The sequence below is a fragment of the Argopecten irradians genome, chromosome 4, assembly GCF_041381155.1.
Source record: "Argopecten irradians isolate NY chromosome 4, Ai_NY, whole genome shotgun sequence".
NCBI classification, from domain to species: domain Eukaryota; kingdom Metazoa; phylum Mollusca; class Bivalvia; order Pectinida; family Pectinidae; genus Argopecten; species Argopecten irradians.
In genome coordinates, this window is record NC_091137.1 from 39,120,207 (window position 1) to 39,133,058 (window position 12,852).

At 34.2% G+C, this 12,852-nt stretch overlaps 2 protein-coding genes across 2 annotated transcripts; one reads left to right on the plus strand and one right to left on the minus strand.

Annotated features, from left to right (window-relative positions):
• Positions 1-107: 107 nt before the first annotated feature.
• LOC138321605 (UPF0184 protein-like) lies at positions 108-3,110 on the minus strand. Its single transcript, XM_069265383.1, has 2 exons — positions 2,963-3,110; positions 108-1,850 (listed from the first exon to the last, which is right to left on the minus strand). The coding sequence occupies exons 1-2, from the start codon at positions 3,108-3,110 to the stop codon at positions 1,636-1,638; spliced, it is 363 nt and encodes a 120-aa protein (XP_069121484.1). The 3' UTR covers positions 108-1,635.
• A 12-nt stretch (positions 3,111-3,122) lies between these two features.
• On the plus strand, positions 3,123-11,818 carry LOC138321603 (spliceosome RNA helicase DDX39B). Its single transcript, XM_069265380.1, has 10 exons — positions 3,123-3,253; positions 3,581-3,816; positions 4,737-4,864; positions 5,148-5,424; positions 5,964-6,082; positions 7,249-7,380; positions 10,348-10,457; positions 10,695-10,839; positions 11,044-11,191; positions 11,464-11,818. The coding sequence occupies exons 2-10, from the start codon at positions 3,603-3,605 to the stop codon at positions 11,475-11,477; spliced, it is 1,287 nt and encodes a 428-aa protein (XP_069121481.1). The 5' UTR covers positions 3,123-3,253; positions 3,581-3,602; the 3' UTR covers positions 11,478-11,818.
• The last annotated feature ends 1,034 nt before the right edge of the window (positions 11,819-12,852 follow it).

The window sequence follows — 12,852 nt, forward strand, 5'->3', positions numbered from 1 at the left end:
TGATATTTAGGTTCTATATTTGAATGTCATCAATCAACAAAACCCAAAATGATTGCTAGGACAAGTGCATCCACTCGACTAAAAAGGTACAAAAAAGAACAACTTCATTATTTCATAACATAAATTTCATTGTTATCATTCAAATAACTAAATACAATAATTCATTATCATTCAATGACATGTTCGTAAAATAAAATTCATAATTCAGATTATTGGAATTGTTCAATCACAGTTCATTTCATAATTATACAACACATTTTTAATAAAAAAAAATCAACAATACCAACATTGGGTGAAATAAATTACATCTATACAACACATGACAATTACCCTCATATACATGTAGTCATGATTACATTATCACATTTAAGTCTACTGATAGGAGCTAATTTGCACCAAGATTGGACAATCCAAACATACAACTTACTTTTCTGGTACTAGCAAATGTTATGAATACAAGCAGTTGCAAAATGGAACAGGATAAGATTTTTACTTTTTTTTTTTTACAACAGAATATCTTTTTGGTATAACAGTTGTGACTACACAAACATATATTGTAATCGACCCAATAAGCGCCCCTCCACTTTCTGATCTCACAATTTCATTTTCCTTCAGTTAAAAACATATACTTGTATGAAACTATGAAATCTGTGTTAGTTCTTTATTCATTTCTTTTTTGCTTTTGCAAACTGATTAACAGCTTACTTTGTACAATATTTTGTGTAAGAATAACTCAAATTTGGCCCTATTAAGCACCCACTATTTTTTCAATTATTAGGTAAGTGCCATGGGCGCTTATTGGATCAAATAGAGTTAGTAGAAATGTAATCTTTACTTGATTTTATAAAACCTTAGTTTGAACCATAGGATTTGTTGTCATTACACTTTCATGATGTGACTAGGTGTATAATGCATGAGTGTATGTACATCTACATGTCTTTACATGTAAAGCAAACAAAAAGACAAAATATAATTTGATGGATTTCAAAATTATATTGGTCGTCTTGAAAATAATGATGACACATGTATCTAAAAGGTTATGACAGACTTGTAGATCAAATTAAGGTTGCCAAACAGGAAATGGAGTTTAGATAAGGTTATGATGCCAGATCCGAATTCTTAACTTGACAATGGGAAATCCATTTTTATCCTTTGATACTTCAGAAAGTAAACAGGAACTTTTGCTAAAATCTGTTACACATAATCAAGAGAAATCATGATAGACATGAATATGTAAACAACAAACTTAATTTCATGTTGATGACTGATGTTTCAACTTTGGTGATGTTTTATCAGTTGTTTGCTGAATTTAGCATCCAGTGCCAGTTGTGACATTAGAGGCGGAGTTTCATTATGGGAACGTGTGCTCTCTTGATGGATACCGTAATATGAAGAAGGTTTCTCACAGACCATGCATAGTAAATTTGCAGAGCTCTTGGCTGAAAACACAGCAACAACAGTACAGTCAAGTTTGTTTCTCAGTGTCCTAAGGATCTTTTAGTCCTATGTTGGCAATCACTGGCTTTCATTCCTATCAGATCTAAAGAATCTGGCTAAGATATAGTTTATACATACTAGTTTATATTTTCACTGTGGATAGGTGTGTACATAAATGTACATAGGAAGATGGTTATGTTAGCTCTTGGAGTCTCCTTGATCCGTTGGCTCTGGCTTTTGTTCAGATTCAGTTTTTTGTTGACCTTCCTGATTTTGTTCCTGAAGTTCTTTTTTGATCTGTCTATTAGATTCCAACAGCTCCTCAATTCTACCAAACAGATCATCATTCTGGTCCTCCAATTTATTCATCCATGTGTCTAATTGGTCCATTGTTTTGTCAAGGTCTGCAAACTCTGAAAATAAATTCACACGTGACAAAGCAAATTACAAGAGTAGTTATTACTTTACCTGTGTATCTATATATATATATTTTAGTATGAACATCTCTGCAATGATAGAGACCTACAAAATCCTAATATACCTTATATTAATGAGGTCATTATAGTGTTATTTTAATCATTTGTTCCGGGAATGTGATGGCGGATGATAGTAAAACATGTGTATTTATAAGGAGAGAAATCTGTTCTGAATAAATTTGTGACGATAAGCAGGTTTGGCAGTAAAACGGGTGGTCTTTACTGTATACTTTTCCAGATGTAAACATTAAAACAAGGTACTCTTAAACTTTCAAAAAACATGTTGTTTCAATTTTAATATCAATCAGATAAAACTTGCCTGTAATATCCTTATGATAACCCATGCAACTGATAACTAAATCAGAAGAGGTAGATATACCAATATTAATATAGGAGGATATATGTACACAGTGTACTTTTTAAATAGGTTGATAAAAACATGTATGTATTTTGTTAATGATAATGCAGCTTGTTTCTTTAATGGGGCTAGATTTCTGCAAAGATGAATGCATTTTTACACTTTTTATAAACAATTTTAAAATGATTTGATCCATTTTCAATTTCATAGAATCCTGCATTTGGGTAACTAAGTCAGTAAATGGTTACTCAAATGAAGGATAACAGGTTATCCCCTTTACCTGTTTACTCCATCAATTTAGAGGTATAGACACCTTTGATTATTACGTCGTGTCTAATGACGTGTCATGTCGATATTGCCCATCAGAAGTTTCTAATATCAACATCTAAATTACTATTATTGGATTATTCTGGAGTGTACAGACAGTACAGTACAGCGGTCTATCCAATGATATGGGTAGATGTATGACATATGTCACTGTATGTATAACAGAGGGTATCAGATGAGTTTTTTTTTTTTTTTTTTTGGAAATGAAATCTCGATACACGTATAACTCTATAAAATCAACTACTATTGCGACAAGAGAGAAAATAAAGGACATATGGTAGATGAAACTGGCTAAGTTAAGTTTACACCCCCCCCACACTCCTCATCTACCTATCGTCCGAGTATCGATACATGAAAAACACACCTTTACTGCACTCTTGGACTATAGTGTCGATATTTTCAACTCCATTAGTTCCGATATCGTCTTCATTGTGACTGACACCGTTTTGCATTGCTGGTGTATTCTCATCCTCCCTGGAGTTCTCGGCATTTGTGTGTTTTTCCTCGGCCATTTTCACGTCATGTGATCATCGTGACCGGTCTGTTGAGAACTGCCTTTTGATTGGCTACAGCTGTGAATATCGACCAATCAAAACATCTGGCGTACGAGGCATCCTTGAAGACGACGCCATTGAAGCAACAGAGAACAACAAATGTGAGTCAAAAAGATATCTGCAATCATCAGGTCAAATAAGTGGTTTGGATATCAAAGATAATTTGTCATTGAAAAATCATATCAAAAGGCTTAAGATGGAATTACTATTTTAGTTGTGAATGCTTATTAAATACGTGCAAACGCAATTCCAAACCGGCAAAATAACTGACGACCGGTTTTATTTCGTTTCACGAAAATTGTTTGTCACATTCGAAAGACTCCGGCAAAGCTCGCAAATTACATGTCGTTGAAGATGGAGTTTTTGATGTTTTAAGTTATATGTTATTTATGGTTTGATATTCTTACTGATACATTTTGTGTTCCTAGATCACAGCTTCAAAATAACATCATGGCTGACAACGAAAATGAGGCAGAACTTTTAGACTACGAGGAAGAAGAGAACGAAGCTACTGCCGATGGAGCCGGTGATGTTCAGCAACAAATCAAGAAAGATGTGAAGGGAACATACGTGTCCATCCACAGCTCTGGATTCAGAGACTTTCTTCTCAAACCAGAGTTGCTCAGAGCCATTGTAGACTGTGGTTTTGAACATCCTTCAGAAGGTTAATACATAATACATTGCCCAATACTGACGTTATTAAATCAAAGCATATATTGTACACCGATAAATTTATATAAATACTGATAAAAGTCATTAGTGGTATTTGACTAACATATGAAATGCAGGTCTTTGCATGATGGAAGTGTTATCTGTATGTTGGGTTGTGGCAGTGTGCCCAATTTCCAAACTGATAAGAGGTTTCCATAATAGACGGTACACAGTACTTTTTGCCAGTTGAACCTGGCTGTATAAAAACGCCTGATTTGGGCTAAATTACATTAGATAGCATACAGATGGTATAGAAAAGTACGCCCTGAAATTGCAATTGTACCGCCTCTCCTGAAAGATAATGAAACCCCTGTAAGATAGTAATTGTTTCCGGGAAAACCACTTACTTGCATATTACAGTAATCCTACAAAAACTTAAAAGTAGTCTACTATACTGGTCAGTGACCATTCTCGCTAAGTACCAATTCTCGCCTGCACATGTGTATTTCTATGATTACACACAGATTTTCAAGGAATATTTTGTGGAAACCTGCATGGTAGCTTCATCTATCTGAATATAACTTTCTTTATAAAAAAAATTGTGTGTAACCATACAATTTACACGTACGATGGGGAGGATTGGTCGTCTGCCAGTAGCCCAATATTAAAGTGTGGCTTTGTTTGTAAAATATAAGAAATGGCTTGAAATATGTTTACAATCACTTTTATTTAAGAAAGTCTTCGTAAGTTGTGACACCAACAAAGCTTGAAGTATTTCATTCATTGAATTGCCATTACTTCAATAAAATCAAATAATAAATTTGCTCAATGCCAAAAAGATATATAAATTAAATAGATTCCAACTGTATGGAAATGCATCTGTTAGTTTTTAATACCTATATGTTAATGAAGTCACATTTGCTATCATTTCAGTTCAGCACGAATGTATCCCACAAGCCATCTTATCCATGGATGTGCTATGTCAGGCCAAGTCTGGTATGGGAAAGACAGCAGTGTTTGTTTTGGCAACTCTTCAGCAACTGGAGCCTGTTGATGGCCAGGTGAGTTTTGTATTTTGGAGTATTTTCAGTATAAAAGTAGTATCTAGATTGATTAGAAATTTTATGGTGTTCTTTCCTGGCCCTGTTTTCTCGAAACAAAAGTGAAGACTTAAGTCAAAAAGTTTTTCTCCTTAGGTAACTTATGTTGAAATTTCTGTCTTAAGTTAATTTTTGACTCAAGTTTGTGAAATCAGGGCCTGTAAGTGCGAGTACCACATTCCTAATCCTATTAAATTTTATGTGATAAAAGTCGCATAAATATTTCAAACTTTTATTTTGTTAGGTGTCTGTTCTGGTTTTGGCACATACCAGGGAACTGGCTTTCCAAATCAGCAAGGAATATGAAAGATTCAGCAAATACATGAACAGCACAAAGGTAGCAGTCTTCTTTGGCGGAATGTCTATCAAGAAGGATGAAGAGGTCCTCAAAAAGAACTGCCCACACATTGTGGTTGGAACACCTGGAAGGATCCTAGCCCTCGTACGCCAAAAACAACTCGTCCTAAAACATGCAAAACATTTCATCTTGGATGAGTGTGACAAAATGTTAGAAGAACTAGGTAAGTGCTATTGGGGTTGTTTTGTTCTCTTGTGTTTGAATATATAGGAAAAAAAAGTGCACTTATTTGAATAGAACCCAGAGTATAGGAAAAAAAGTGCACTTATTTGAATAGAACCCAGAGGATCTATATATAAATACAAAAAAGAGTTGTTTCTATTGAATAAATAGTATAATTTAGTTGTGGACTAATTTATGATTATTCAATAATTTGAGTGGATTAATGCTATATCAAGATGTGTCAGTTATGAAAGTGTAGTTATTAAATTTTTGTTGATTATTGGAAGAGTTAATGTTAAGCTTCTACTTGAAATGTGTGTTGGATGCATAACATTTCCAATATACTGTAAATGAACTAAGTTATGAACAAATAACCTTTATCATACTGCTGGGCCTTCTATCTGAAACCAGAAGGGAAAGAAAAACCTTTAAATGATTTATAATTTGGAAGATGTCTATTTTCTAGTGAAAATTTAAACTTGCAAATTAAATATTATGCTATGCAATTTAATATAAGTCATGTTTTATCATCATTTACAGACATGAGGAGAGACGTTCAGGAGATCTTCAGATCAACTCCCCATGAGAAGCAAGTCATGATGTTCAGTGCCACTCTCAGCAAAGATGTCCGTGCGATCTGCAGAAAGTTTATGCAAGATGTAATTACCATACCAAATTCTTTACGTCGACAAATTTCCTGAGCTCTTTACACGTGTCTAAATTGCTGTTTCCTTTGGCAGCAAAAGAGTTTCTAGAGAGAAATCTGATGTGCTGTTCGAATAGCATCCAGGAGCGGTTTAAAAGCATTATAGGCGTTATTGATATCTATACAAAGTTTAAGATTGAAAAAAATAATAATATAAGTAGGCGAAGTATTTCTAACCTGTAGCACACCATTCAAAATTGCAGTTAAATTAATCTTTGTGGGCAGAATAGAAAAAGGAACGAGGAAAAAAAAAGCGCGAGTAGGAAGTTGCCAAAATGATCTCATACATTTAGTACGTTAATTAAAATTGTGGCTCATTATCTTAAATTTTGAAAACCATTCTTTGAATTAGAAAATTTTGAAAAGCCTAGAGTAAAATAAGTTTCTTGAGGATAGATAAATTTTGATATACCATACTGACGTGATGTAACCGGGATTTGAACAGGACGCGTTGAGTTAGGGATGCAGAGGAAGATCATCAGAGGCACACAAAGTCCCTGCGCTCTCAAAGCAAAGGGCTAGCTGTGTCTCACTTAGTTGTTAGTATCGCGATGTAGATAACCACGCGTGCACCTTATGATTTAGGATCGTGTCATGGATGTCCCAATGCTAATGAGGAATGCAAGTAGTTCAATGTAGAGAGGACTTCACAGTTGGAGATGAGTCTAGTTTAACCCTTCACCATGGTTGTGGCCTTCACTGGGTTTACCTCGTCAAAGACCAGCTCCCCAGGCCTGCATCTTGAGATGTACGGTACCCAAGTTGTTGGTGGGCATTAGCCAATTCCGGATTGTCCAGTATCGGCTTGTTATGCTTCACATCAGGATGTTTGCTAATGTAGCACAATATCAGTTTTGATGCTATTAACATTGAATTTCAATTAATGTATTCATTTTGAACTTAAATTTTGAGAAAATATTCAAAGCAAATTTTAATTGGAAGTAAAACAATGCAATTGATACAAAAACATTTTTTGATAAGCTCGAGCACCCTCATAGAATTTTTGCAACAAAAGTGAATTTTTTAAATAATAATAAGAAGCAATAATGTGTAATTCCAGATTTGTTGTAGCTAATAATGTGTTATTGCAGGAGAAGTTTCTTATCATTATATTTTCAGCCTATGGAAGTGTTTGTTGATGATGACTCCAAGCTCACCCTTCACGGTCTACAGCAGCATTATGTCAAACTGAAGGACAATGAAAAGAACAGGAAGCTTTTTGAACTTCTTGATGTTCTTGAATTCAACCAGGTATAATAATAGAACAAAATAATTATACATAATTTGTTGAATACACTATACTAACTCTTCAGCATTTCTCAGTCAAAAACACAAGTTGTGTTATGTACACATTGAGAACTTCATTACCGTTGAGGTAGAATACATATTTTGGATGATGCTTTAGAAGAGCAGATTTCATCTCTTGGGATAAAAGTTCTTATTTTTTTTATGATACAATACACACTAAAATTGTAGACTTCAAACTTCTCTTCATGCAGTACATAATATATTTGTCCACATACATAGATAGGAGTTATTATTACATAGGATAAGAGTTGTATTGTCACTTTATATTTTGTCCTTTGACCTCCATGTAAGAAAAAAAGTTGGGTGGGGATTTCTCTCTTTATATTATGAAAGATTGGAAATGCATACACTTGGTTACCTTTACTTCCTATTCAAGTTTGTTGTATTGAACTGATTTCATATTTTGTTGGTTAGGATCCGTCTTACGAGCGCACTGTTATCAGACCCTTAATACATATATGTACTCTCCATATATTCCCTCACTATGTACAGTTTGATGATGATTTCCATACAACATACAGGATACACTTCAGGCTTCCCTAGCAGCTAATATGACCCTCATCTTATCCATTACCCAACTAATCCTGGATATCCATTCACATTATAGATTAACATACAAAAACTTTTTTGCATCCTAGATGTTAAAAATATAAAGTGCAAGTTTATTCCCAAGGCTGGAAAATTGACCTTAAAGTGGGGGAAAAATGACATCTGCATTTCAACCAATGATGACAAAAGTCGTGCACCACTCTTACACATTAGTGGGGACAAACACGATTACCACCTTTGTCTGAGAACTTTTATCAGATGTAATGTAAGGGTCTTCAGTTTCAGAGAATAGACAGAACAAGCAAAAAGCTTTAGATATGGGTTTGGCATATTAACTTGTCTGTTAAGGGTGATTACCTGAGCTGGGCTCACTCTACCTATTCGCATTTTCGTTAATAACGAATCGATGTGGCTAATTGCTAAAATTAATTCATCCTAATTTGCAAAAAAAATGCTTAAGTTTTTCTTCACACACCCGATATCCAATCATGCACACACAAGCTTCAAACATAGTTTTTTCAGTCACATTACTTTCATAGCAAGTCTAAAATAGTTGATAAATTAATCAGTTTTTAAAAAGTTGTTTTTGTAGAAAGGGATTTAACTAGATCATGTAAAACTGGGTGCTGAAGATTTACGAGTTTGTGTCTCAAAACAGTTTGATCAATGATGACAAAAGTCGTGCACCACTCTTACACATAAGTGGGGATAAAACGATTACCACCTTTGTCTGAGAACTTTTGTCTTATCTAAGGGTCTTTAACTCTTTAGTTTTAAAGAATAAACAGAACAAAAAAATTTATATAGGGGTAATATTAGCTAGCCTGTTAGAAGTGATTACCTGATGCGAGAGTGGTAACTTTTTGACATTAATGACATAGTGTGTTAAGATCTAACAGACATGTATTAAATAAACTTGAGCTATTCAAGGTAGAGATAATGAATTAACCACTTTTGTAATAAGCCATTTAAATGATCACTGTCTGGGATACTAAGGTAATGAAAACAAAAACTACCATAATTCTAGAGCAAGATGTAGGTCCAGGGATTCTAATCAAGAATTTTTTCAATGTCATTTTGTTTAATAAGGTAAGCAACTAAATAGTGTACACCAGGATGCTGCTGAACTATCAAGTTCATGTATGTAAACAATTTGATCTGTTACTTAATTTACCATATTGCATTATGCCATATCAGTTGGATCTATGATGACAAAAGTCGTGCACCACTCTTACACATTAGTGGGGACAAACACGATTACCACCTTTGTCTGAGAAAGATTTAATGGTCTTCAGAATTATATTATGTTAGTTAAATTAAGCTATTGCTAATAAAAACCTGTTTTAACAAAGCTAGTCTTTCATGGGGTCCTCTTTTAACAGAGCAAAAATTCTCTTTACAAGGTCATTTAAATTATCTTGTCTGGGTAAGTTAATGGGGAAAAAAAGAACTCAAACAATTATAGAAGAGATGGTTGTGCCAATACCTTTTTTTTTTTTTTTTTTTTTAAATCCTGTAAAAAAGGATATTTAACAGAGTTCCTGCAACCCTAATCCAATTGATCAGTTATATGGCCATTTCTTTTGTTTGATAAAATGATGCCTGTTGAATTGGCACTTTCAAGTTGCATATGATAGACAAACTAAAATATATACACAATCAACCGTTTGGCCCTATATCAGCCCCAAAATACATCACAGAATAGGCCTTGCATTACCTGAAGATTATTTAATTGATTGCGTTATGCCGTATCTGTTGAAACAATGATGACAAAAGTCGTGCACCACTCTTACACATACGTGGGGACAAACACGATTACCACCTTTGTCTGAGAACAGTAACACATTTTACCACATTATGCAACATTTACACAACATATAGCATTACCCTTGTAAAGTTGAACAGTTCACATGGCATGGACCCTAAATGTTTTGAACTAAGAGGTGTAAAGCTTCCTGATTTTGAGATGCAGAAACAAAAAATGAGACGCACAATTGACTGGATTAGTCGAACTTTCTGGTAAATGTGACGTCATATTTTGATTTTTGTGGAGTCGCAATCATTGGAAGGTGGCGCTAATCGATGGAAAGATACACACCAAACGTATGTATCTCGAAACGGTAAACCCCCATATTGTTGTGAATTATCTATTCCAAACTGTTTCAAAACAGTTGGATCAGTGATGATAAAAGTCGTGCACCACTCTTACACATAAGTGGGGATAAAACGATTACCACCTTTGTCTGAGAACTTTTGTCAGATTTAAGGGTCTTCAACTCTTAATTTTATTTGCAGTCGGTCTTGTTCATAAATCAGTTAAGAAAGTAATGAGACTTTGTAATAAGTGGATGTTGTTTTCAGGTGATCATCTTTGTCAAGTCTGTCCAGAGATGTATGGCCCTGGCACAGTTGTTGGTTGAACAGAACTTCCCAGCTATTGCTATCCATAGAGCAATGACACAGGAGGAAAGGTATTCTAACAAAATAACTGAATACACAGTTGACTTCCTAAATTTACTTGTATTAAACCACTAACACATTTGTTCTTGATTGTTAAAATTTTAGGGCTATAGAACTGTCAACATATCTACAAAAAAAAAAAAAAAAAAAAAAAATTCAATCTGTCTATAATTGCAGGTTCATTTCAAACCAATCTGGCAGATAAATTTTGTTGTTTTAGAATAAAAATATTATCTGATGTGTTTCAGATTATCTCGTTATCAACAGTTCAAGGATTTCCAGAAAAGAATTCTGGTAGCCACCAACTTGTTTGGACGTGGAATGGATATTGAGAGAGTCAACATTGTGTTTAACTATGACATGCCAGAAAATTCGGACACATATTTACACAGGGTAAGTAGCACTTATTTACATGTTGTGTGCATGACTTAATTGTAATTTTCAAGCTATATATACACAAAGGTCATTTTTCTTAGGACTACAATAACAATAAAATGCATGATAATTTTATTTTCAAAGGATATAGATGCAAACAATTTGCAAAGTTTTGGGATCAAAATTACAGCAATGCTAATATGCATATCCATTGTGATATAGGTGGCTCGAGCCGGAAGATTTGGTACCAAAGGTCTTGCCATCACATTTGTCTCTGATGAGACTGATGCCAAGGTGTTAAATGAAGTCCAGGAACGATTTGAGGTCAACATAACAGAACTACCAGACGAGATTGACATCTCCTCATACAGTAAGTATTCTAGCTATTCATATAAAGGATATCAAAGGATATATTTTGATGAATTTGTAGATAAATCAATAACAATATTCATTGCAAGAAATGTTGTAACAGTTCTACAACTGATTTTAGGGATATTTTCAACAAAACTAAATCTAAAAAATTAAAAACTTTCTAACTGCAGGAATCTACAATAAATTTGTATCCTAGATAGAATCCCTATGGCTTGAATTCATAAAATATAGATTACTTAAAGTGATTAATTTATTTTCTTCTCTTTTCAGTTGAGGGTCGATAATTGTGATGATTGTGACGTTGTACCAGATCAGAGTGACTTATCAAAGACTCTTAAAAGTGTAAATAACATTGTGATCATCTTTCATTGTATCATTGTGACTTTATTTCATCTGCCTCATTCATGACTGTGATTTCAAAAATAGATAATGTGTTATATGAGGAAATCATGGAAAAAATGACCAATTTCCAGGTTTTCAACAACTAAACTTACAAGAGAAAATATGGAAAACTTCATAAGATATGTACTTTTTTGAACAAATTCATTTTGTGTTGTTCGGGGAGTGTGATAGTAAAAAGAACTAATGTGAAAACAAAATTAAAGAAAATACTTGGTATTCAAAAGTTGTGGTTGAATTAGTTTATTCACTTTAAAATATACATGTATGAAAAAATTAGTAAGTGATGCATGTACAGTACTGTCAAAATACAACATGTGTTTGGGGTGTTACTGATCAAAATACAACATGTGTTGGGGGTGTTACTGATGTAATCGCTTGCTCGGGCAGTCACACAGCAGGTGTATGATGTTGTGAGGTACCCAGCACCATAAGTAATAGGGCCTCTCTTACTGTTACCTTGCTCTGCAGTTTACCTCAGTCCGATAGTGTTGCAAGCCCCGATGTGATCCACATTCAGGCGACATGGCCATGTATAGTCTCTATATGAAAAAGTAACCAGAAATACTTTATTTTTATGTATTTCTGGCTATTTTTTCATATAGAGACTATACATGGCCCTGTGTTCAGGCTGATACAAATGCATTTCTCTGATAATACCCATATCTAAATATATTGTACTAACAACTATCATAACTTGTATTGCAATTTTGAGGGGATAAGACCGTGATTATCACACAGGAACATGGGAATTAGTCTACAGATCAAATGTATTTTGCGAAGAGCTGATATAGTTGCCATTTTTAGCGAGCCATTGAAACTGTAGCTAAATCTGAGGGGTGTTTAAGGATGGTGATCATGAGTGCTCGCTTCTGAACGTACATCAATGGAGCCATATCTAGGAATTTTTTTTAAATGCATATTTATTCTGATAATGGTGCCAAAACAAATACACAATAGACCACCGTATCAAGTGACGCCAGTAAACTTCTTGTTGCGCAAGCGCTCACCATCCTGAACATTCCTCTGCTGTATACATGTGTAAAAATAAGAGGGAAACGATCTCTTCATCAGGTGGTTTCATTTTTGTACAGACTAGATTGAAATAACATTCGAATCCCAGTTGAGATCTTCAATTTGTTCAGAACAAAATTAACATTTCCAAACATGGCAGTTTGAATAAAAAAATATTCTAGGGCCTTGTGATGCAGTTGCCCGTCCATCCAAATATCAATCTAGTGCCTACAGTTCTGAATAAGA